The 26,941-nt window shown below is 35.5% G+C and overlaps 1 protein-coding gene across 27 annotated transcripts in view; it reads left to right on the top strand.

Moving 5' to 3' along the window:
* Window positions 1–26,941, top strand: part of Trpm (transient receptor potential cation channel, subfamily M) — a 793,755-nt gene that overhangs the window by 558,527 nt on the left and 208,287 nt on the right. For 26 of the 27 annotated variants that reach the window (XM_067775779.1, XM_067775781.1, XM_067775778.1 and 23 more), the window contains one exon: window positions 13,394–13,476. In XM_067775779.1, coding sequence (XP_067631880.1) covers window positions 13,394–13,476 — 83 coding nt within the window. Of the gene's footprint in view, window positions 1–837; window positions 1,527–13,393; window positions 13,477–26,941 lie in introns of those variants that run through there. The other variant, XM_067775801.1, reaches the window with a different exon arrangement.

The raw sequence follows: 26,941 nt of genomic DNA, 5'->3' as shown, positions 1-26,941 counted from the left end.
TTCAATTGACAAAAGAGCTGACTTCGAAAATTCGAAATTCCTATTCCCCAATTATTCTTCTCCCTAGGAGAAAAGAATTGGAGGAATTTTTCCGCGTGAATAAAAAAATCCGCGAGAATATTTAGAATTGGTCTGTATATCTATCTCGATTAGTTTATGGCGTTACGGGGTACCGTTATGCGAACAAAATTAATATACTCTGTGAGCTCTGCTTAGCTGAGTATAAAAATTTGTTAATATAAATAACATTTTCAACAGCGCTGCCATAATTAAAGCACAGCTAAATACACAAACGAGCCCAGAAATAAATGAGATTGTAGACAACTAAGATTAAGGCTATCGGACTGGTTACAATGGCAGTTGTAAAAGACATAGACACGGTTTCTTGAACAATAAATGAACACATGCGCTAGTACTGAGCCAAATAGAGAAAAAGGGAAAAATTTAATCAAATTATATATCGCAAAAGGAGGCTTGCTCGCTTTAAACTTCTCGTATGATCTTCCCGGAACTAGTTAAAAAGTAACTAGTTTATTTTTAAATGCTTTTTTAAGCTGTTATCTTTTCAACGATACTTTAATATATATTTATGTGTGTTAGTGCGTTAGTATCTATATTTATAAAACATATATACTTACAAGCACCTTTTATCTACATACATACATTCATAAATTCACCTCACCTCTCTTCACAAATACGTACACCCGCGTACTTCTTTGCGCTGCCTACAAAATGTTAACTGTTGTTTAGGGCTTAGGTGATGCTGATAGCAAACAAGCGCCGGTCGAGCAGTTTAAAATACAAACGCAAAGCGGACGCTTGTAGATTGTGGTGACATTGTGAATGTTTAATATGTGAAAGCTCTAATTATGCGGTGAAGTGAGCAGCATTCCAATTAAATTGTTAGTAGGCTTCAACAGTCGTCTGCAAAAAAAATTTAATTAAAAAAGTTTTTGCTTTTATATCAAAAGAGTGAAAAATAGATGCTGCCAGTAAAAATAAATTAAGAAAAAGTATTTGCATGAAAATTGTGTAAAGAAAGTTAAAAGAAAATTCCCAGCTAATGGCGCGCAAAATAAATGATAAATCGCCATACTGAATTTAATACAAAAAAATATTTTACAAAGCTTGAGCAAAACAAAAAATTCACTTCCTTATGTCTCGTTTACGCTATCGCCGCTCCTAGTTACCATTTCAGCATGGTTATCGCGGATTCACCGTGTGTAGGGAAAAAATATTTTCGGCGCGTCTCTAAAGATTTTTCAACTGTACGACGTTTCAGTTCGGCGCTTATCACTCCAAAGCCAACAACACCGTCGACACCAATACCATTACCACCGCCATCGCTTAGCACGCAGTCGTTCAATATCGATAATATTTGTGTTGCAAAAACTGAGAAGAGTGAATCCTTTCGTGGTATACGACATCGAAAAGTAAATGCACGTAAACGTTCGACACTCACAAGTGTATTGATACTCAATGTACGTGATTTGTTGTTGGCCGATATGCGCCATAAAGAAGATGGGGTATGTTTAGAAAGCGGTTGGTAGGTTGACGGTTATGGTTTTATGTAAAGAAGATAAAACATTGACTTGATTGATATCTTAATCATCAATTAAGTCTTTAAATGATGTATGTATATTTTTCAGAAAACAATTTTTTACTTTTATTTTTTTTTAGTTCAAAATAAGACATATTTTTAATTTTCATTTTTAAGTCAAAAAGTTCCTAACTTAAACTCTTCGAGGAATATAAATATATAAGGGAAAATATGTGAACAAAATTATACTTTCACTATAAATCAAAAACTGAAGTCAAAATTTAAATCAGTTAAAACAAGTAGAAAAGTATATTTTATTGTGTTTTAAAAATTTGTTTTTATTTTAACTTATTTTAATTGAATTTCGTTTTATTTAGAATTACATTGTTTTATTTTATTTTAATTTACTTATTAAATTTGTTTTTAGTTTGTTCTATTTTATTTAGTGTAGTTTTATTATTTCATACTATTTTAATTTATTTTAATTTTTGCTCGTTTTACATTTGTTTTACTATTTTATTTTAGTTTGTTCTATTTTATTGAGTGCCGTTTTTTTTTTTTTTTTATTTCATATTAGTTTAGGTTGAACTGGCCGGTCCATGACGACCTCACATAGACTGATTGAGTCCGTAGTGTTACCAGAAGTTTGTTTTAACGACCAAACTGAAAAACCCTATCAAAAACCAGGACCTATGTTATAAAATAACTCCGTCCTCTTGGCAAATACTAGAAGCTTCCTAGGACTTAAGCCACTTGCTGCTTCTAGATCTGACAGCTGTATCACTCCTAATAGCTGGAGTCGTAGCCTGGCAAGTGCAGGGCACGAGCACAGAACGTGTTCGAACGTTTCCTCCTCCAACCCGCACTTCCTACATCTGCTATCACTGACCAAGCCTAATTTAAAGGCATGTGACACCAGAAGGCAGTGTCCAGTCAGAATACCCGTCATGAGTCTACAGTCCTCTCTTTTTAATGATAGAAGCAACTGTGTTAGTCTAAGGTTGTAAAACCTACACGTAATCTTCAAAACTTTACAGCCCCGCGCTTGAACCCACGCCTTTCCCGCTTGGTCGATCATGTGCACCTATCGCCTTCGCTTAATCTCGCCCAATCTAATTGAGACGACTACGGAGCAAGCTTCAAGGGATGCACCCTTTTTAGCTAGTTCGTCCGCTTTTTCATTCCCATCTTTTCCCATATGCCCTGGGACCCAATATAGATGTATACTTCTCCCTGTCCCGATTCTCTCCAGAGACTGCTTACACAGCATTTAGATGCTGTGCTATGGGAGTTTATTGCCTTAATTGCTGCTTGACTGTCAATATAAAAGCTAACACGGTTGCAGCTTAAGCTATTCTCTTCCAGGGTTTCTACTGCTTTGGTTACGGCTAATAGTTCCGCTTGGAAAACGCTACAGTAATCCGGCAGCCTGTAGGATCTGCTTGTTTCCGGATCAGCTCCTTCCACTACTTTGGAACCATCGGTGTACACATGTATCGCCTCGTCCGCCATTTGCGCACCCTTGTGCCAACCGTCCACCTCTATTGTGGCCTTAAGATCTCCCTCGAAGCGCAGATAGGGAATCAGGTAGTCTATTCGTCTTGTGATTGATGACGCTATACTACTGTGGCCATATGGTCGGCGCTCATTTTCATATTATTTTAATTTAATTTAATTTTTCTTTGTATTACTTTTGTTTTACTATTTTATTTTATTCTAATTTATTGTGTTTCGTTTTATTTTATTTCATTTCATTTCACTTAATTTTTTTATTTCTTTTTTTAATTTTTTTTATCTGATTTTATTTTATATTGTTTTATTTTATTTTATATAATTTAATTTTATTATATTTTATTTAGTTTTACTTAATTAGTTTTTATTTTATTTTATCTTATTTTATTTTCATCTAATTTGTTTTATTTTATTTTATTTTATTTTATTTTATATTATTTTATTTTAATTATATTTTATTTTTTAACTTTAATTTAATTAAATTTATTTTTATTTTCTTATGATTTTATTTAATTTAATTTTATTTTATTTTGTTTTAGTTTATTTTACCATATTTTAACTTTTTTATTTTTATTTAATTAAACTTTATTTAGTTTTATTTATTTTATAATATTTTATTATTTTTTATTTATTTTATAATATTTTATTATTTTTTATTTAATTTACTTTCATTTTATTTTATTTTTATTTTATTTTATGTTATTTCACTTCATTTTTTAACTTTAATTTAAATGTGTCTTATATTATTTTATTTTATTTTTATCTAATTAATTTTATTTTGTTTTATTTTTATATAATTAAATTTTATTTCATTTTATTTATTTTATCTTATTTCATTTAATTTTATTTCGAATTTATTTTATTTTTTTAATTTAATTTTATTTTATTTTGTATTTGTTTATTTTATTATATTTTATCTTATTTTGTTTTTTATATTAGTTTATTTTTATTTTATTACATCTTATTTTATTCAATTTCATTTTTTATTTTATATTACATATAATTATCATAAAAATTATTGTTAAAGGCCTTAAGCTCAACTCGAACCAAGGAAAACATAATAATAAAATAACTGTTATATTGGATCACAGATAAAAATAAGTATTTGCTTTACTTTTTATCTTCTCTTTATCTCCGTCACACCTCACCATCCTCTTCTCCCACTCCTGCTTCCCTTTTCATTCCCTTACAAGCACATTCCTTCAACCACTTCTTGGACAAACTGCCTGCTCAATCTAAGTTTTTAATAATAATATTCGTTCGCATCGCACACTTCAATGTCGACATTTTGCAACGCTCGTTTTATTTTTGTGCATCTATTTTGCAACGTTCACAGTTTTCCAATTACCTCCACACAATAAGCCAACCAGTGAGTCCGTGTTTGTGTTTTTTTCACTTGCAATATATTCACTTGACTTGGCTTGCATGGCTATGAGACCCGCGCTACTGAGTTGTGTTGAAGTTACCATTTCCCCACTGATATTCAGTATAATGACAGTTGTTGAGTAGTTTGTGTACTGGTTGGTTTGTTTTGTGTTTATGTTTGTTTTTCTGGTGTTATTTTCTTCGAAGCTTTTTCTTTTGCCGTTGCAGCTGATGGGTGAAACTTGGAATAATTAATTCTCATTTAGTTTTTTTATACTCAGCTGAGCACAGCTCACAGAATATATTAATTTTAGCATAACGGTACCCTGTAACAGCATAAACTAATCAAGATAGATATAGACTTCTATATATCAAAATGATATGGGCGAAAAAATAAATACATTTAGCCATGTCCGTCCGTCCGTCCGTAAACACGATAACTTGACTATATTTTGAGCTATCTTGATGAAATTTGGTGTGTACGTTCCTGGGCACTCATCTCAGATCGCTATTTAAAATGAAAAAAATCGGACTATAACCACGCCCACTTTTTCGATATCGAAAATTTCGAAAAACCGAAAAACTGCGATAATTCATTACCAAGGATGGATAAAGCCATGAAACTTGGTAGGTAGGTTGACCTTATGACGCAGAATAAAAAGTTAGTAAAGTTTTGGACAATGGGCGTGGCACCGCCCATTTTTAAAAGAAGGTAATTTAAAAGTTTTGCAAACTGTAATTTGGCAGTCGTTGAAGATATCATGATGAAATTTGGTAGGAACGTTACTCCTATTACTATGTGTGCTAAATAAAAATTAGCTAAATCGGTTAATGAGAAGTCAAATTTTAACAAAAAATTTAATATCTTTACAGTATATAAGTAAATTATGTCAACATTCAACTCCAGTAATGAAATGGTGCAACAAAATACAAAAATAAAAGAAAAATTCAAAATAGGCGTGGTTCCGCCCTTTTTCATTTAATTTGTCTAGAATACTTTTAATGCCATAAGTTGAAAAAAATTTACCAATCCTTGTTAAATATGGTAAGGGCAGAGCTTCTATGACGATATCTGTTTTCTCTGAAGCCACGCCCAGTTTTTATACAGACCGTCTGTCCTTACGCTCGGCCGTTAACACGATAACTTGACCAAAAATCGATATACCTTACTAAAATTAGTTCACGTACTTATCTGAACTCACTTTATTTTGGTATTAAAAATGGGCGTGGTCGGACCACGTCCACTTTTTCGATATCGAAAATTTTGAAAATGAAAAAAATGCCATAATTCTATACCGAATACGAAAAAAGGGATGGAACATGGTGATTGGATTGGTTTTTTGACGCAAAATATAACTTTAGAAACAACTTTGTAAAATGGGTGTGACATCTACCATATTAAGTAGAAGAAATTGAAAAAGTTCTGCATGGCGAAATATAAAGCCGTTGGAATCATGACAGGAATACTCTTCGTGGTATTACATATATAAATAAATTAGCGGTGCTCGACAGATTATTTTTTGGGTCACCCTGGTCCGATATCTCGAAAACGCCTTCACAAATACAACTAAGGTTCACTCCCTTTTGAAACCCTCATTAATACCTTTAATTTGATACCCATATCGTACAAACACATTATAGAGTCACCCCTGGTCCACCTTTATGGCGATATTTAGAAAAGGCGTCCACCATAGAACTAAGGCCCACTCCCTCTTAAAATACTTATTAACACCTTTCGTTTGATACCGATATGGTACAAACAAATTCTAGAGTCACCCCTGGTCCATTTCTGTAGTATTTGGTGTTGCCTTTAACGAGACTTAAACCCAGGGCCTTCGGCGTTGTAGGCGAGTATGCTATCACCACACCACCACGGCAAAAGCATGACAGAGAAATCGACTTGGTACATTTGAACATTCTACATATGATTTAGTTTTTGCCAAGTTTGCCTTCAAAGGCAAAGCTTTATTTGCGAATAATGCTCTAAAAGCTTAATATTGTATATATGTACATGTTTCTTAGAGTTTTTTCAAAGATCTAAACAAATCTTTAATCGAAAAAATACCTTCAAGAGCTGCAAACTAAAACATAATCAAAATTGCCTTTCAACATAAAACAAATTTTAAAGACCGCACAGTGTTTCAGACAAATCAGAATTTTTCAACATGTCTAAATATACTTTCCATTTTTATACTCAGTTGAGCAGAGCTCACAGAGTATATTAAGTTTGATTGGAAAACGGTTGGTTGTACAGATATAAATGAATCGAGATAGATATAGACTTCCATATATCAAAATGATCAGGATCGAAAAAAAATTTGATTGAGCCATGTCCATGTAGGTTCCTGAGCACTCATCTCAGATCGCTATTTAAAATGAGCGATATCGGACTATAACCACGCCCACTTTTTCGATATCGAAAATTTGGAAAAACCGAAAAAGTGCAATAATTCATTACCAAAGACAGATAAAGCGATGAAACTTGGTTGGTGAGTTTAGCTTATGACGCAGAATAGAAAATTAGTAAAATTTTGGACAATGGGTGTGGCACCGCCCACTTTTGAAAGAAGGAAATTTAAAATTTTACAAGCTGTAATTTGGCAGTCGTTGAAGATATCATGATGAAATTTGGCAGGAACGTTACACCTGTTACTGTATGTACGCTTAATAAAAATTAGCAAAATCGGAGAAGGACCACGCCCACTTTAAAAAATTTTTTTTTAAAGTAAAATTTTAACAAAAAATTTAATATCTTTACAGTATATAAGTAAATTATGTCAAAATTCAACTCCAGTAATGATATGGTGCAACAAAATACAAAAATAAAAGAAAATTTCAAAATGGGCGTGGATCCGCCCTTTTTCATTTAATTTGTCTAGGATACTTTTAATGTCATAAGTCGAACAAAAATTTACCAATCCTTTTGAAATTTGGTAGGGTCATAGATTTTATGACGCTAACTGTTTTCTGTGAAAATGGGCGAAATCGGTTTAAGCCACGCCCATTTTTTATACACAGTCGTCAGTCTGCCCTTCCGCATGGCCGTTAAGACGATAACTTGAGCAAAAATCGACATATCTTTACTAAACTCAGTTCACGTACTTATCTGAGCTCACTTTATCTTGGTATAAAAAATGAACGAAATCCGACTATGGATTGGCTTATTACGCGAAATATAACTTTAGAAAAAACTCTGTAAAATGGTTGTGACACCTACCATATTAAGTAGAAGAAAATGAAAAAGTTCTCCAGGGCGAAATAAAAAACCCTTTAAATCTTGGACGGTATTACATATTTGGTCGATATCTGGAAAACGCCTTCACATATACAACTACCACCACTCCCTTTTAAAACTCTCATTAATACCTTTAATTTGATACCAATATCGTACAAACATATTCTAGAGTCACCCCTGGTCCACCTTTATGGCGATATCTCGAAACGGCGTTCACTTATGGAATTAAGGATCACTTCCTTTAAAATACTCATTAACAACTTTCATTTGATACCCATATCGTACAAACATATTCTAGAGTCACCCCTGGTCCACCTTTATGGCGATATCTTGAAAAGGCGACCACCTATAGAACGAAGGCCCACTCCCTTTTAAAATACTCATTAACACCTTTCTGTTGATACCCATATTGTACAAACAAATTCTAGGGTCACCCCTGGTCCACCTTTATGGAGATATCTCGAAACGGCGTCCACATATGGAACTAAGGATCACTCTCTTTTAAAATACTAAATGGCGTCCACCTATAGAACTATGGCCCATTCCCTCATAAAATACCCTTTAATGCCTTTCATTTGATACACATTTCATACAAACAAATTCCAGGGTTTCCTTCGGTTAATTTTCCTACATGGCTATTTTCCCTTATGTTGTCACCATAGCTCTCAACTGAGTATGTAATGTTCGGTTACACCCGAACTTAACCTTCCTTACTTGTTAATTTAGAAAACGAAATTTTTGAAAGCTGTCCTTGCATAATATTTTATCGAAAATTTCCAAAAATTTTATTCACGATGTGCAATTTAAAATAAAATTTTATAAACCAAAAAAAGTTGCATATAAATCTAAATCTTCTCATATATCGAAGTTATTTTTAATCTGATTTAGAAAATAAAATTCTTTAAAGCTCGCTATTCTATATAACATTCTATCAAAATTCTCCACAAAAGCTTTGAAGCTTTGTTGGTTTTGCTAACAATTCTTTCTGGAAGTCTGGCAAATAATTTCAAGGACTTTTATTTAAGAAAAGCTCTCAAAAGCTCAACAGGAGTGAATTCGTATTTAAAAAGTTTTAAAATTTAAGTCGTATGAAAAAGGTTGGTTACTCTCTTAGTTTTTTAAAAATACCCTCTTCGTTGTTAAAAAAGGACTTCAAAAATTTTTAGATATACAAATTTATGTCAAAAATTGTTCGATTGGTGGCGCTGAAATTGATATACTTCCAAATATTTGATTCGCATTAGCTCGTGTCCGGAATACGTAGCTGACAGGAAATATGCGCGACAGTTGACGAGGGTTTGGAAATCTTTTTATATTGTAGTAGTAACAGATGTTGTCCTGCAGGAACTTTGTATATGAATTTAAAATAACTGCAGAAAATTTCGACCTCTCACTCTTTCTCACACATACTCTCGTCTCGCTATCTCTCTGCATCTCTTCATGTTACCGTCCTAACATTGTCTTCTCTTTTGTTTTCTCTCCCTTGCTTATTGCTATTCCATTGTTGTGCTACTTCCTTTTCTGGGACCTTTTCCTCAATTAATCTTTATACGTGACCTGTTTTCAACGCTTTCGCTGAGCATCTCTCTATTTTTCAGCTCTTTCTTTCTTCCTCTCCATATCTTTCTCTTTCTCTCTTTCTCATTCTATCTCCCCATTTCCCTCTCCATTGCACAATTTCTCGAACAAGCAATTTTTCGAAAAAAAAAAGTAGTAAAATCCCACGTGCCGAATTTCGCTTTCAAATTTTCGATTTCAGAATTGCTTCCAACTTAAATATCGATACCAGTTTTATCGCTCACTTCCTTTTGTAAACACTTTTCATTCCATTTTCCTCCCAATTTGCCTACATTTCCCTCACTTTATCCCTGTATATTTATCTCTTCCTGTCGAAATATCCCGTTGTTGTTGTTGTCGTTGTAACGATAAGGTTGCTCCCCGAAGACTTTGGGGAGTGTTATCGATGTGATGGTCCTTTGCCGGATACAGATCCGGAACGCTCCGATAACACAGCACCATTAAGGTGCTAGCCCGACCATCTCGGGAACGATTTATGTGGCCACATTAAACCTTCAGGCCATCCCTCCCTCCCCACCCCCAAGTTCCATCAGGAGCTTGGGGTTGCCAGAGCGTCGTCTGTTAGTGAAGCAGGATTCGCCGCGGATAGGTGAGGTTGACAATTGGGTTTGGAAAAGCTATATATTGCGCTGGCAACCTGAAACGTAGTGCTACACAGCTCCTTGAATCTGGTATTTTAGTCGCCTCTTACGACAGGCATACCTACCGCGGGTATACTCTGACCCCCTAACCCGCTGGGGTAACAATCCCATATTTCTCTTCTTCTCCATTTTGCCCTCTCTACTGTTTCTCTCCCTTATGCATAGCATAAGTTCTATTTAGATTGAAATTTTTTCATATTTTGATGCGTTTATTTTTATTTTTTCTTGTATACTCGCCTCTTAATTAAACTCCCCTTATGCTTGTTCTTTGACAAAATTAATTAATACATACAAAACTTAAGTTGTCTCTTGTTCAAAGCAATTCCCAGCCTGCTTCCTCATCAAAAACCAACAAATTAATTGAAGAAAACATTTTCTATTTTTGTTTGTTCAACAAAATTATATAACATTTTTTGTTGTAAACAATGAAAACGCAATTAAATTGTTGAACGTTGTAGCTGGGAAAAGGTTTTACAGGCATTCTTTTCTAAATAAATTTCCTTTATCGCTTTGCTCCTCGGCTAAGCATAAGAACAGCTTATAAATTGGCGTAGGCTTGTATTTGTGGATTGGCTAGCATCTATAGTACTTTTAGCTTTTTGTTGACAGTTAATTTTTAAATGCCCTTCCACATAAGACACATCCGTTTACCTTTATATATTGCTTTATTCACTGACAGCGTGCACCTTGCACATTTAGGAAGAGCTTTTCTGTTTTATGTAGTCAGATATAGTGAAAAAAATAATTGAAATACTACAACGCCTCTCAAACTGTATATTGCGTTAAAGAATACATACATTTCAATGTTTTATCGATGAATTATTTTTGTCCCAAAATTCGTTGATCTCTATATAGCACAGGCTATTTGGGCAGTAAGAAACCGTATAAAAGAAGTAAGGAAGGCTAAGTTCCGGGTGTAACCGAACATTACATACTCAGCTGCCAAATTACATCTTGCAAAAGTTTTAAATTACCTTCTTTTAAAAGTGAACGGTGCCAGGCCCATTGTCCAGAATTTTACTAATTTTTTATTCTGCGTTATAAGGTCAACCCATCTACCAAGTTTCATCGGTTTATCTGTTTTTGGTAATGAATTTTCGCACTTTTTCGGTTTTTCAAAATTTTCGGTATAGAAAAAGTAGGCGTTGTTTTATTCCGATTTCCTTCATTTTAAAAGCGATATTAGATGAGTGCCCAGGAACTTACATACCAAATTTCCTTAAGATACCTCAAAATTTACTCAAATTATCGTGTCTACGGACAGACCGACGGACATGGCTAAATGAATTTCTTTTTTCGCCCAGATCATTTTGATATATAGAAGTCTATATCTATCTCCATTAGTTTAAGCCCTTATGGGGTACCGTTATGCGAACAAAATTTATATACTGTGTGAGCTCTGCTCAGCTGAGTATAACAAGTAAGCGACTATAGAATCTGGTAATGCCTCTCATACTATCAAATGCTTTCAAACTGTTCGCTAGTCTGTTTAAACATTTTGTAAAACGGCCAAAATCACTTCGACAGTTAAGCGCGAATTAATGAATGATAATGACATAATATGATAATGACAACGAAACAAACAAACATATATGTATATTTTTGGTAGGGTTCGTATTTACATACATGCACATTTGTATATTTTTCGCTAACACAGCTCATCTGTGTGCTGACTCGAATAAAGTACATGGATATGTGTGTTTGTATTTAAAATATTTATGCACATAGCCATTTGCTGTTCAAAAAATAAAACTTGAGTCGTGTGAGCATTTTTCTTAAAAAAAAAAAAACACGTTTACTTGCCATTCGGATTCATAAATGAATTTGTATCCAGCCGTCTAACTACCCTGATATGAGACTCGAGGTAAAAGAAGGGGATACTCCCAACATTTTCCATTGAGTTCAAATTTCACCAAATTCTTACGTGTATATCATACATTCTTGTCTGAAAAATCGTAGAGATCGGTGGTATATATAGTATACATATACCGTATATAAACCGAAAATTTGCCGCTTTTTTAGCTGCTGGAAGCTTGAAATTTCATCAAATACTTATGTTTATATTTCATATCTTGTACAGCCGATTATTTGGATATTGCGAATGGGATAAGATTATTGTTCATGTTCGGCACAGCCGAAGACAGTCTCGTCCTTACTTGGGTTGTTTTTTTGCGAAATATGCAAACAAATTGCTTACATCGATTGCTTTCAATATAAATTTGCTACGCAAACATTATCAAATGTCTTTTTATTTAGTTCTTATTCTTTATAAAATTTTAACATGTAAACACCATTGGCTATGAATCATTCTTCTAATTTTCCATAATTTGCACTGTTTTTTTGTTTGATTTTCAGTAAACCTTCTTAAGTAGTTTAAATTGGTTTGAATTGTTCTAGTTTCTATTTGTAGTGACGTTTTCAATTAAAAATCAGATACCATGTTTTTTTTTGGTTTATTTCAAACTATGATACAAACACATACAGTGTATAACCGTTTCTAACGTTTTCCGTTTTCTTGAAAATGTTCAAATTTCTCAACTGCACACATACATATTTATATGTTATCTCAAACTTGAATACCCTTCTCTGTTTATTTTTTTGATTTCCAGTTGTTTGGGCAAAAACTTAAAGAAAAAGCCATGGCCGACCAAACGAGAAATGGTTATACCCTGTAAGAGTTTTTATCATGGTTTAAATCATATACATACGATCTTTCGAACTCCTTCATTGCTTTACAATCTGTATCTTAAGTGTGTTTATGTTGTTTTTGTGTTTGTCATTTATTATTGTTGTTTTTGTATACATATTGTGCTTTTCTTTCAGTATTGTTGGTAATTGTATGGAATTAAAAGAAAAAAATATATATTTATTAGGGTGTGTCAAATTTATTTTTGAAAATGCACATCCAGTTTCCGAATCTATGGGTCATACTGAGTAATATTGTGCATGGGACCATAGGTCTGAAATGAATTTCCAGCCTCCCTAATTTTGTTAGAAAATTTTATATCCCAATCGGAATAGCGGCTCCCACAAATAAAATACGTGAAAATAAATGTCAAATTCGGATTTGGATTGGGATGTACAATTTTGTAACAAATTTAGGGAGGCTCGAAATTCATTTCAGACCTATGGTCCCATGCACAATATTACTCAGTATGACCCATAGATTCAGAAACTGGATGTGCACCTGAAGTTTTTTTCCCATTTTTCCCACACAATTTGACCCGCCCTAATATTTATAAATAAAAACAAAAAAATTGTTATTAATAGATAAAAAAATCTTAACGTGTTTAAAATGTCTAAAAGTAATAAAAAAATATATGAATGAAATATGATAATAGTAAAAGCTTATTTGTTTTCTTATCAAACGCGAAAGCTAACACAAGTAAACTCCACTAATTTTTCTCTTTTTTTATCGCTTTTCTTTCTTAATGCTTTGAATAATTTGACAATAAAACAAAAACAAAAAAATCAAATTCACGCTTTGCGGCAATGACAACAAATGCGAAATAAAATTGACAGCATACACCTCGCAGCTGGATTGAGACAAATTTTCAAAAGAGAGAATGCATCAAATTTATACCATGCCCAAAAGATGAAACGAAGTAAGTAGAAAAGTAGTTTTAATTCAATTTATTTCAAAGTTTCATTTAAATGACTAGTTTAAATAAACATTTAACTATCTATTAAGAGAGTAGTACTGCGTACAAGTATCTTGCACTATTTGCCAGTTGAGGACGCTCTTTTACTACGTACAAGCCGACGATATTATATATTTCATGTTGATTCCCAAGATATACTGATATCCCACTGTCGAGTGCGATTCACACTAGCTTCATTTATTGCTGCTGTATAAACTTCAAGTACCACTTGTGTTTTTCCAGCTTGTTTGCAAAAGATAAGTTTGATAATCCTTGAAACAATTTAGAAAGTCTCCCATAATAACAGTTCTTAAATTAGCCAGAAATAGTTCTAAAATTATTCCGAATTGTAGTGAAATTCCAACTAAAACTATACCGATATGATTATATTGTTCTGCAATTATCCTCAAACAATACCTTGTTTAAATATCCTTTTTGTATGTCAAAACAATCTCGAAATAGTCCCGAAATATTCCTGAAATAGTCCTGAAATGAACCTTTACTAAAAGTCAAATGATTTACAAAACGATCTAAAATGATCCCAAGCCGCCCTAGATGATCCAATAAAATAACGAAAAGCTTCGCAGATGCTCCTTCAATAATCCCGAAACACTCCTGACATGATGTGGAAACAAGTGAAAAAGCTTTCGAATACACAACCGGGAATATCTGAAGATAGTTTCGAAATGATAGTACAAAAATAGGTTCCGGGATGAATACGCTATCAGAATTCCGAAATAATTTCGAACATAATCAGACCCGGTTATATATATTATATTGATTCAAAAAAAAATTTCTTACAACAATCGCGAAACGTTCCCAAAAACAGTCCAAAAATTACCAAGGAATCGTCCCGAAAATGAGAACAATCCCGATATGATCCGAAGATTGCTCCGCAACTATCCTGAAACGGTTTTTAAATGATTTGGTATCTCGCAACAATCCCGAAATAGTCCTAAAACATTCTGAAATCATCCACGGCCAATAGTGGCATGGTTTCGCAAACAATCCGGAATTGATCCATATCGTCCCGAAGTGATTCGTATGCAATACCGAAAAGCTACGCAGATGTTTAAAAACATAAATAAGAAATGGCTCTGAAATGAGACGAAAACGAGTGCGAGGTTCGGACATAGTCTTGAAAAAAAAAATTTCGAACTGATACCGGAACACATTTTGAAATTATCTCGTACGCCTTTCCGATATCGGGACTATTTTACAATGTCTTCTAAAACAATTTCGAAATTGTATACATACCTATGATCCTTTAAAAAATCCCAAAATATGCCCGAAAACAATATTACACTATGCCGAAAAATTTTGAAAATTATCCCAAAATAGTCACTTGTCTATGCTGACAACACTCCAGAATCTTTAACGGTTTGATTCTTAAAAAATGCTACAACCTTGCTTCATTTAATCCAATTTAAAATAGTTGCGAAATGCTACCGTAGTGATCACGAATTTTTCTATAACGATTCTGAAAACAATCCCCATAAAATAATGCCAAAGTAATCCAAAAAAGTGGGCAATTAAAAAGGGATTCATGAGTTTCTCATAATTTCTCTTGAAGTATGCCAGAGAAAAGTTCCTCCGAAGATTTGTTGCTGTTCCCGTGATGGCCTTGAAGTAAATTAAAGGCGAATAAAATTAAAGAAAAGACACTTTTTTAAAAATAAGCTTTTATTATTGGTTAACAAAATTAACTAAAAAGTAAAAAATAAATTGACTGTAAAGAAATATAACATTTTATAAGTTCATTGTAACCCTTAACGATAATTACGCTTCTTCGTCTGCGACAAAAAATTCCATGTTGTACATAATTATGTATTTTTAACATTAAAATTTTACACCTAAATTGTTAAATCTTACAATTTATATCACAGTCCTAATTGTTCTAATGAAAGCGTGTGACATTGTGATAGCAGTGAAAGGAGGTCCTAAATGTTCTTAGTTATACCATCAAAATTTAACATGCTTTTATTAGAACAATTAGGACTGTGAGATAAACTGTAAGATTTATCAATTTAGGTGTAAAATTTTAATGTTAAAAATACATAATTATGTACAATATGGAATTTTTTGTCGCAGACGAAAAAGCCTAATTATCGCTAAAGGTTACAATGAACTTATAAAGTGTTATATTTCTTTAGAGTCCATTTATTTTTTACTTTTTATTTAATTTTATTAACCAATAATAAAAGCCTATTTTTAAAAAATTTTTGTATCTTTAATTTTATTATTCATTTTGTTCCCACGAGTATAGGACAAAAACGAGGTCCAATGAGAGGGATAAGGGCTTCAGTACAACAGGGTTCGCCCTGGTACCCCGAGGAACGTTAGCGATATGAAATTTTTATACACCCTCAATTCATTCAGCCCTCGGCATCTGCTCACCTTGGCATTGGGTCATAAATACTAATAGTAAAGCCGGAGTCATTGGTGCCGTATGTCGTATCGCTGTATCCGTATCCCTAACGTAATCAGCTGTTTATCGTTACGACGGTAAACCAAAACCCAATTGGTTGGCTACGATACGGTTACGACCTTAGCGGCACCAATAATCGATTGCATTGATTCTCATAAGGTTGGTCGAATCAGCTGTTATAAGGTTACCGATACGGTTACCGATAAAGCGCCAATGTCTCCAGCTTAAATCAGAAAAAATCCACATTCATAACCAACAAATTTTCTCTCTGGCAGAGATCGGCATCAGGTAATTTTTTTGATACTATAATATATCCGCAGCAATTTGAGTATGAGTACGTATAAAGCAACCAAGCGCAGCTAGTCTGATCTACTCGTTTACATACAAAAGTTGACGTGTAATTATAAGCTATGATGCATATGGATACAAGCGACAACGACCTCTCACGAACTATTCTCGTGTTTGGTTTGCTTTCGTATGAAATTTTAATTGAAATACGAGGCAAAAGTTTGCTTCGATGGGTGAATTTTAAAGCGCAACTGCTAGCTCAGCTAATCAGTTATCAGCTGAGTGAAAGAAATTGTGCTTTTGAAACGATACGTTGAGCCAACTGTCAACAAGCAATCGATAAAAACGTTGAGTGTATGGAGCGGAAAATTTTTATGCTCTCTAATTTGTCGTAAAGTTGCAACTGTTCGTTCCAAGAAGTTATCACTAATCAACTTCGCCAGCAGTTGTGCTTATGGAATGCGCCCCATGCTTTGTTCAACTCATTCAAATGAATTTTTATATATGTGCATATACATGTTCACGTGTTATTGCAACAACAAAACGCTAAATACATACATACATACATATGAATATACAGATTTTCGAGAAAACATATCGTATGTGTTTGTCAAAAGTGGCTTCACTTCGGATATCAGCATCTTCGGTTGTCAGATCTTTCGCGTTCAACGCTAACGCGGTGTCAGGATGAAAAAGACTCTCAACCAAATTACTGATAAGAATTGCTACGTCTAAATAACCCTGACTGAGTATGAGTACACGATTTTTATATCATGATCCGAATATATTGGGACATATTCATAATCGAAATAAAATGTGACTAAGTTAGTTGAAGCGTTTTTGACAGAGAGCACATATAAAATTGTGTCAAACAGTGTTAACTGAATTAAAATTATATTTTATTGTGACTTTGCCTATGTCGCGTTCAGTTTACAACTACTTATTGCAGATCTCTGCTATGTGGGTTAAATCTGTTTTAAAATAAAATTCCAACTTTCGCTTAGCTAAAATTTTATCGCCAAAAATCTGTAAAACAAAATCAAGTGCGCAGAAAAGTATTCAACATTTAGCGATAACAGCCTAACTTCTACGTTCGCTGTATACACGAACAAAGCGAAGTTACCTGCGTTGTTGAGCCACTGTAGGTTATTCACCATCCTTCTAAACAAAGAACATGGAAGTAAGCATGGGATTCACCACGTGGTAAGAAATATTTCACATATAAAATGGCATGGTGAATCCCATACCCGCTTAATAATGGCATGGAATTGCTACAGCGGTTCGTGTCCGTTGTTCTCGCAGTTCGTTAATATGCAATTTAATATCTATGGTTATAAGCAACAATCGCCTAAGTCTCAGACTCCACGGATAAATACCGCTGTAGCTAGGCCGGGTTTGTCTGGGACTTTGGCTTTTATTGCTTGTGAGCACAAATCTTTACCGATAACTCTGTCATCGATTAATTTATCGAATTCTCGCAAAGTAATATTGTAACGTCATCGGAGTTATACATGCGTGCAAAATTTCAGCTCAATCGGACACCGGGAAGTGTATCAAATTTAACTTGCAAGATTTGATTACAGACAACAGCCAAGTGAAACTAAATAAAACAACATTAAACACCTAATAGTTGGACTTCAGGTGCGTGCTCGGGCGCCAGCCAGCCGTTGTGATATAGAGGCACTGGCCTATAACACCGAAGATCCTAGATGGATGTCAAAGGCTTCGCTAGATCATGTTATGCGAATAAATGAATACGAACAGAAAGTGTCCTTATTCAAACTGGGCAGCAGAGAAATGATTCCATAACTTAAGAGACGGCAGTGCTCCTGGTTGATGTCAGTTATCACTTAGAAATAATGACGGTTTTATTTTGCCACGGGACGGGTAAAATTACCATGCCCAGTAAGCACTAATTGAAGATTGAGTAAGGCTACAAACGCGAATCTGTTGATCAATACCTTCAAAGAATGTTTTTTTCATAGCAGGCTTTCAAAAAAGTCAAATAACATACAAACAAACTAAATGAGTAAAATTCCAACCTTATCCGGAGATAATATTTAGATCAAAGCCACTAAAATATTACATGCCCAATCTTTTGCACACATGCCTGATATAAACCCAGTGTTGGGAGAAAAGTTGAGTACGAAGATAACATCGTACGTAGGCTGTCCAGACTAAAACATCCCCTAGAGCATATACATATGTCGTATTGGCTTTTTATGCAATGCTAGATCAAGTTAAAATAGATTCAGTGGCTACAACTAGATGGAAGCAGCTTATTTAAAAACTTAAGGCTGACGTAATAAGCTGAAAAACACGTTGTGCTAGTCGTGCCCTTCTTCTAATAACGTCCTTTTGTTCTAAGCCATTTTGATCAAATGAATTCAACCAAATAAACAGTGCACTTTTTCCTGTGTTTGTGTTTGCTATAAATAATGCACATCAATTAATCTCCGGCACAATAAATGTAGGAAATGCGTTGTCAGTAGATACTAAATTGACAAAGACGTATGTACAAATTGCAGGTCAAATTTATTGCAAAATAAACTTTTTGATTCTGCGAAGAAAAGTAGCATTCTTTCAACCACACTCCTTTGTTTTTTAAATTTTTAAATTCTTAGATGGTAGATTTACCAGGTCTGATGCCGCACTGATAGGGTTCAGTCTTTCGCACAATGCATTTAACAGGACCTAATATGCGATATAAATAAGGCTGATTCGCCGACAGTTGGCGCAGTTTGCAGGATACCCTTCTTGTGAACTGGGCATATAAGAGAGGTATTTTACTTCTCTTAATTCATTCGTACTATCCTTAGGCTATGCATACAATAGCAGTGCTGAGGAAACGTATAGAGCGATATCAGCATCTCAGCAATGAAGATACCAAAAACCTTTCTATATCTGTTTTGTGTCCAGGAGGTAGGTTAGGGTTAGGTTAGGTTAAGAGGGGTGTTACCCACACTTCCACTCGGAGACATTTTTGTCCACTGTGAGTGCCCTCAGTAAGTACAGGATGGCGACAAATTCGTTTAGCCCCATTAACTCTTAGTGGTCCTCAACGAACCACTTACTTTCCCTGATGAACCCAAGAAGAAGCGAGATGTCGATCTTCCCAACCTCTGCCAGGCTGTCAAAGAACCGTGAGCCCAGAAATCTGAGCCTTCTTCTTTGAAGGGCCGGACATCGGCAGGGAAAATGGTGGATCGACTCCTCTTCCTCCTCATCCTGACAGCTTCTGCAGAGGGAGCTTGTTGGTATTCGCCACCGTCGGAGTATTGGTGCGATAGCACAATGATCTGTGATGACACCCGTAAGTACCCTCACCACATATTTGTTCAGTTTGAGAAGAAAGCTGGTGCCTTTCCTATTCAAGCATGGCCATAAGGACCTTGCGCCTTCGCAGTCAACCCTATTGGTCCATAGCAAGTCCGTTTCCTGTTCTCATATTCATCGATTCTCCCTAGGAGATAACTCAGCGGCGGTCGGATGGAGCTGTCCACCTCACTTATGTCTAAGTCGGAACATTTCCTAGCCATCTCTTCCGCGAGTTCATTCCCTTCAATGCCGCTGTGCGCAGGGACCCAGCAAAGGGAGACACTGAGAAGACTTATAGAAGCCAGAGAGGTTCTACACCTCCGCGCGATGTCCGATTTTATCATGCTGGACTTTAGTGCCCTTAAGACGGCTTGGCTGTGAACAAAGATTGTTACGTCGGTGTTGGAGACCGCACTATATTGGAGCAGCTTTGCCGCTCTGTCTATGGCATAGACCTCGACTTGGAATACACTGCATGCGTCAGGAAGTCGAGAGTCCAGGAGGTAAATTCAGTGAGTTTTAAAATGTACATGTTTTCTTTATATAATTTGTGTGAAGAAAGAATATATATTTCAAAATTCATACTTACTTATTACATCCTTTGGAACCACGATCCGTCCCCCGTCGGCATGAAAACTAAAATTACCAACTTCTACCTCATACGATGTGCTGTCTTATTGCAGTAAATTGCACGCCTTGAACGGGTTTCTGTTAATTTTTAGAAATGCCTAAAAAAAAGAAAGCTTACAATTTTTAACAGATAACATTTTCATTTGCTTTCTATTGAATATTTGTAAACCTTTATCAAATGAATGATACAGCATTTTGTGAAAAACTGAAATGAAAACAAAAACGAGCCCTCATATCTATATACTTTTTATTCCACTTTATGACCTTACATATTATGTTTTAATGAAGTAATCAAGCATTGTGCATGTCACTAAAATGCCACAGCTGTCCATAACGTTACACGAAATACACTTCAATTTAACTGATTTCGTTACATATTTGCCACCATTGATTTTCGTTTTTGCTGTTGATGTTGCTACATTTTGCAAACTGTCAACGCCAAATATGTACATTTTTAATTTAAATCACGACAAATTTTTAACATTCAATTGATTACTTATGAGTACATTATTGAATTTAAATATAAATTGGTAGACAGTGGCGTATACGTAATTATATTCAGTCCATACAATGAATAGTAGGGGGCTTGAAAGATTATCGACTAATCGATAAACCGAACAATCGGTACGAGACCGTTAGCATGCTTATTACTTGGCTAATGTTATTCGAATAGTCGCATAGCTTCGTTTAATCTAGCAATCGCTTAGCATCGACTAATCTAGTTCTCTAGCAAATCGAATTTCTGAAACCGACTTGTCTTTGAAAGTTCCGAAATTTAACAAGTAAGGAAGGCTAAGTTCGGCTGTAACCCAACATTACATACTCAACTGAGAGCAGTGGAGACAAAATAGGGGAAAACCACCATTTAGAAAAATTAACCTAGGATAACCCTGGAATGTGTTCGTATGACATGGGTATCAAATGGAAGGTATTAAAGACTATTTTAAAAGGTAGTGGGCCATAGTTCTATACGTGGACGCCATTTCAGTATATCGCCACAAAGGTGGACCAGTGGTGACTCTAGAATGCGTTTGTACGATATGGGTATCAAACGAAAGGTGTTAATGGGTATTTTAAAAGGAAGTGGGCCTTAGTTCTATAGGCAGACGCCTTTTCGAGATATCGCCATAAAGGTGGACCAGGGGTGACTTTAGAATGCGTTTGTATGATATGGGTATCAAATGAAAGGAGTTAATGAGTATTTTAAGAGGGAGTGGGCCTTAGTTCTATAGGTGGACGCCTTTTCGAGATATCGCCATAAAGGTGGACCAGGGGTGACTCTATGTTGTATTTATACGATATGGGTATCAAATTAAACGTATTAATGAGGGTTTTAAAAGGGAGTGTCCTTAGTTGTATATGTGAAGGCGTTTTCGAGATATTGACCAAAATGTGGACCAGGGTGACCCAGAATATCCTCTGACGGGTACCGCTAATTTATTTATGTATGTAATACCACGAGCAGTATTCCTGCCAAGATTCCAAGGGCTTTTGGTTTCGCCCTGCAGAACATTTTTATTTTCTTCTACTTAATATGCAGGTGTCACACCCATTTTACAAAGTTTTTTCTAAAGTTATATTTTGCGTCAATAAACCAATCCAATTACCGTGTTTCATCCCTTTTTCATATTTGGTATAGAATTATGGCATTTTTTTATTTTTCGTAATTTTCGATATTGAAAAAGTGGGCGTGGTCATAGTCGGATTTCGGCCATTTTTTATACCAAGATAAAGTGAGTTCAGATAAGTACGTGATCTAAGTTTAGTAAAGATATATCGATTTTTGCTTATGTTATCGTGTTAACGGGGGCGTGGCTTCAACCGATTTCGCCAATTTTCACAAAAAACATTTACCGCCTTAGAATCTATGCCTGTACCAAATTTCGCAAGGATTGGTAAATTTTTGTTCGACTAATGGCATTAAAAGTATTCTAGACAAATTAAATGAAAAAGGGCGGAGCCACGCCCTTTGTGAAATTTTCTTTTATTTTTGTATTTTGTTGCACCATATCACTACTAGAGTTGTATGTTGACATAATTTACTAACTTTTAAATTACCTTCTTTTAAAAGTGGGTCCCATTCTGCGTCATAAGGTCAACCCACCTACCAAGTTTCATCGCTTTATCCGTCTTTGGTAATAAATGATCGTACTTTTTCGGTTTTTCGAAATTTTCGATATGGAAAAAGTGGGCGTGGTGTGGTTATAGTCCGATTTCGTTAATTTTAAATAGCGATCTGAGATGAGTGCCCAGGACCCTACATACCAAATTTCATCAAGATACCTCAAAATTTACTCAAGTTGTCATGTTAACGGATAGATGGACGGACGGACATGGCTAAATAAATTTCTTTTTCGCCCAGATCATTTTGATATATAGAAGTCTATATCTATCTCGATTAGTTTGAGGATTACCGTTATGCGAACAAAATTAATATACCTTATGACCTCTGCTCAGCTGAGTATAAACATTTTAAATATAGTAAAATAATTTAAACACACAAAATTTAGCGGTCGGTTAATTAAAAGAAAGAGAAGGAAGTGAAGAAATGTGGCGGTTTTTCCAAAAACTGCTCCACATTATCCATTGGTTGATTGAATGCTGTGGCAAGTCGCCCCTCACTTCAACTAGCTCCAACACGTCGCATTGATATAAGAGCTTCTCAATCAATCGATGAAAATATATTGAAAAAAACTGGCTAATGTTCCGTTTTATTATCGCCGACATTTTAAAGCTGCAATGTGAAGTACTTTGTTTCAATTCAATCAGCGATGCCCAAAATGCGCCTGCCCCACTCCACAAGCCGTATCAGATGCTTCCACGAAAACTAAGCTATTTATGAGGTGGGTTTGGTCAAAGGCTGAGGTATGCTCAAGTCAATCCAGAGTCGGATGGAGGTCCCACTTCCCCCACCTAAATAAATACACAGTAAATTAGTGTTTTGATTTCGAACACACGCGGCTCTCAGGCTAAAATATCCACAACCTTGAATCCAGGAGAGAGAGAGAGAGAGAGAGAGAGAGATGTTCCCTAGGTAGTGTGGCTGAGAATATATTATAATCCATGATGATCACGCCCGAAGAGAGAGTATTGAATGACGGTAGTTCTCACCAAATAGCTATGATGACGATGGTGGTTAGACTTCGGGATGGGATGTCCAAGGATCGGGATGGCGATTATGTTGTACCTAAGGCGAAGTATTACAAAGTAAAATGAGACGTCTCAGCTTTCGTGGAAGCATCTGATATGGCTTGTGGAGTTTTCCTCTGCATGTTAGTTATGAAGTTCACCTCAACTGCCTACTAACATCCATCATAATTTGAAAGAAATTCTTAAAAGCAGATTGGCGTACATATATATGAAGCCTTGGCTGGAATCCCTTTCCTCTATATACATACTAGAAAAGGAAGGGGTAAAGATGGTTTTGATGGTGAATGAGGACAAAACGAAGTACCTGCTGTTATCAAGCAAATAGTCAGCGCAAATGCGCCTTGGCAATTGCGCTACTGTTGGCAGCTATAATTTCGAAATAGCAAAAGACTTCGTTTATTTTGTAACCAGCATTAACATTAACAACAATATCAGCACTGAAATCCAGTGAAGAATCACCTTTTCAAGTTACTTATCGTACCCTGGTATATGTTGTATAAGCATGGGCCATGACAATATCAGATGAAGCGGCTCTGGGAGTATTCGAGAGAAAAGTTCTTCGAAAAATGCATAAACCATTACATGTTGGCGATGGCGAGTACCGATGAAGATTTAATGATGAGCTCTACGTGCTCTACGCAGACATCTACATATTCCAGCGACCTAAAGCGCAGCGGCTACGCTGGCTAGGTCATGTTATGCGAATGAAAGATGATGCTCCGGCTAAAAGAGTATTTTTATCGGAACCCGCCTATGGAAGCGGAGGAAGAGAGCGGCCCCCACTCCGTTGGAAGGACCAGGTGGAAAACGATTTAAACTCCCTTGGTGTGACCATTTGGCGCAGTTTGGCAGAGCGAAAAAGCGGTTGGCACACCTTGTTGGACGGTCATAACCGTTTAAACGGCTAAGCGCCAAATGGAAGTGGGAATCCGTTTCCTCTATATATATATGAACATCCTACAAAGTTTAAATATCCAAGACGCTCTACTCGAGTACTGAGATATTCTCCGTGAAACTTAATATTAATTCGTCAATGCGCTGCACAACCATACAGCAGGTTCATCACCGTTTCTTGCGTACCTGACTACGGCTACCATAAGATATTGTATTTAAGTCCTCTTCATATAGCCAACAGTCCAATGTTAGTAAATACCGCAGTTAATCTTTACATCTGGTTGAAAATCTTACTTCGTTATAAAAGGTCACAAACTTCTACAATTCAAACAGGACTACAATCTTTTCCACGTACTTATAACCAGCATCGTTAAGAGAAGAGTAAGAGATACAAATTTGATAGGATCCAAAACCCGAGCTTGCTTATCAGCCATCTCATGTTCGCGTATGTTTCGATGCTCCTGCACCCAAAATAAGAAAACGCCTTATCGACTCGCTAGGTCTTTTACAATACTTTATCATACGATGTATGTATATATCCAATAGTGTTAACAGCATAACAAAATTCAACTTCTGTCAGAATCGAGTAAATCGGTAAATCGATCATCCGATTGGTCCAAGCTCTAATGTATAGGACTCGCACTAAAAACTGATAAGCAATGTTATATCAATGTTATTATACTCAGTTGAGCACAGCTCACAGAGTATATTAAGTTTGATTGGATAACGGTTGGTTGTACATATATAAAGGAATCGAGATAGATATAGACTTCCATATATCAAAATAATCAGGATCCAAAAAAAATTTGATTGAGCCATGTCCGTCCGTCCGTCCGTCCGTCCGTCCGTCCGTTAACACGATAACTTGAGTAAATTTTGAGGTATCTTGATGAAATTTGGTATGTATGTTCCTGAGCACTCATCTCAGATCGCTATTTAAAATGAACGATATCGGACTATAACCACGCCCACTTTTTCGATATCGAAAATTTCGAAAAACCGAAAAAATGCGATAATTCATTGCCAAATGCGGTTAAAGCGATGAAACTTGGTAGATGGGTTGACGTTATGACGCAGAATAGAAAATTAGTAAGATTTTGGACAATGGGCGTGGCACCGCCCACTTTTACAAGAAGGTAATTTAAAAGTTTTGCAAGCTGTAATTTGGCAGTCGTTGAAGATATCATGATGAAATTTGGCAGGAACGTTACTACTATTACTATATAAGTGCTAAATAAAAATTAGCAAAATTGGATGAAGAACACGCCCACTTTTTAAAAAAAATTTTTTTTAAATTCAAATTTTAACAAAAAATTTAATATCTTTACTGTATATAAGTAAATTAAGTCAAAATTCAACTCCAGTAATGATATGATGCAACAAAATACAGAAATAAAAGAAAATTTCAAAATGGGCGTAGCTCCGCCCATTTTCATTTAGTGTGTCTAGAATTTTTTTAATGCCATAAGTCGAACAAAAATTTACCAATCCTTTTGAAATTTGGTAGGAGCATAGATTCTATGACGTTAACTGTTCTCTGTGAAAATGGTCGAAATCGGTGGAAGCCACGCCCAGTTTTTATACACAGTCCACCGTCTGTCCTTCCGCTCGGCCGTTAACACAATAACTTGAGCAAAAACCGATATATCTTTACTAAACTTAGCCCACGTACTTATCTGAACTCACTTTATCTTGGTATAAAAAATGGCCGAAATCCGACCATAACCACGCCCACTTTATCGATATCGAAAATTACGAAAAATTAAAAAAATGCCATAATTCTATACCAAATACGAAAAAAGGAATGAAACATGGTAACTGGATTGGTTTATTGACGCAAAATATAACTTTGGAAAAAACTTTGTAAAATGGGTGTCACACCTACCATATTAAGTAGAAGAAAATGAAAAAGTTCTACAAGGCGAAATCAACAGGCCTTGGAATCTTGGCAGGAATACTGTTAGTGTTACTGAATATATAAATAAATTAGCAGTACCCGACAGATGATTTTCTGGATCACCTGATCCACATTTGGTCGATATCGCGAGAACGCCTTCACATATACATCTAAGGGCCACTCGCTTTTAAAACCCTCATTAATACCTTTAATTTGATATCCATATCGTACAAACACATTCTAGAGTCAACCCTGGCCCACCCTAATGGCGATATCTCGAAAAGGCGTGCACCTATAGACCTAATGCCCACTCCCTCTTAAAATGCTCAGTAACACCTTTCGTTTGATACCCATATCGTAAAAACATTCTAGAGTCACCCCTGGCCCACCCTAATGGCGATATCTCGAAAAGGCGCCCACCTATAGACCTAGTGCCCACTCCCTCTTAAAATGCTCAGTAACACCTTTCGTTTGATACCCATATCGTACAAACATTCTAGAGTCACCCTTGGTCCACCTTTATGGCGATATCTCGAAAAGGCGTCCACCTATAGAACTAAGGATTACTCCCTTTTAAAATACTCATTACCACCTTTCATTTGATACCCATATCGTGCAAACACATTCCAGAGTCACCCCTGGCCCACCCTAATGGCGATATCTCGAAAAGGCGTCCACCTATGGACCTAATGCCCACTCCCTCTTAAAATGCTCAGTAACACCTTTCGTTTGATACCCATATCGTACAAACACATTCTAGAGTCACCCCTTGCCCACCCTAATGGCGACATTTCGAAAAGGCGTCCACCTATAGACCTAATGCC

This window comes from Eurosta solidaginis, chromosome 3, assembly GCF_040869045.1.
Source record: "Eurosta solidaginis isolate ZX-2024a chromosome 3, ASM4086904v1, whole genome shotgun sequence".
Taxonomy (NCBI): domain Eukaryota; kingdom Metazoa; phylum Arthropoda; class Insecta; order Diptera; family Tephritidae; genus Eurosta; species Eurosta solidaginis.
This window is presented reverse-complemented; position numbering and strand designations above follow the sequence as displayed.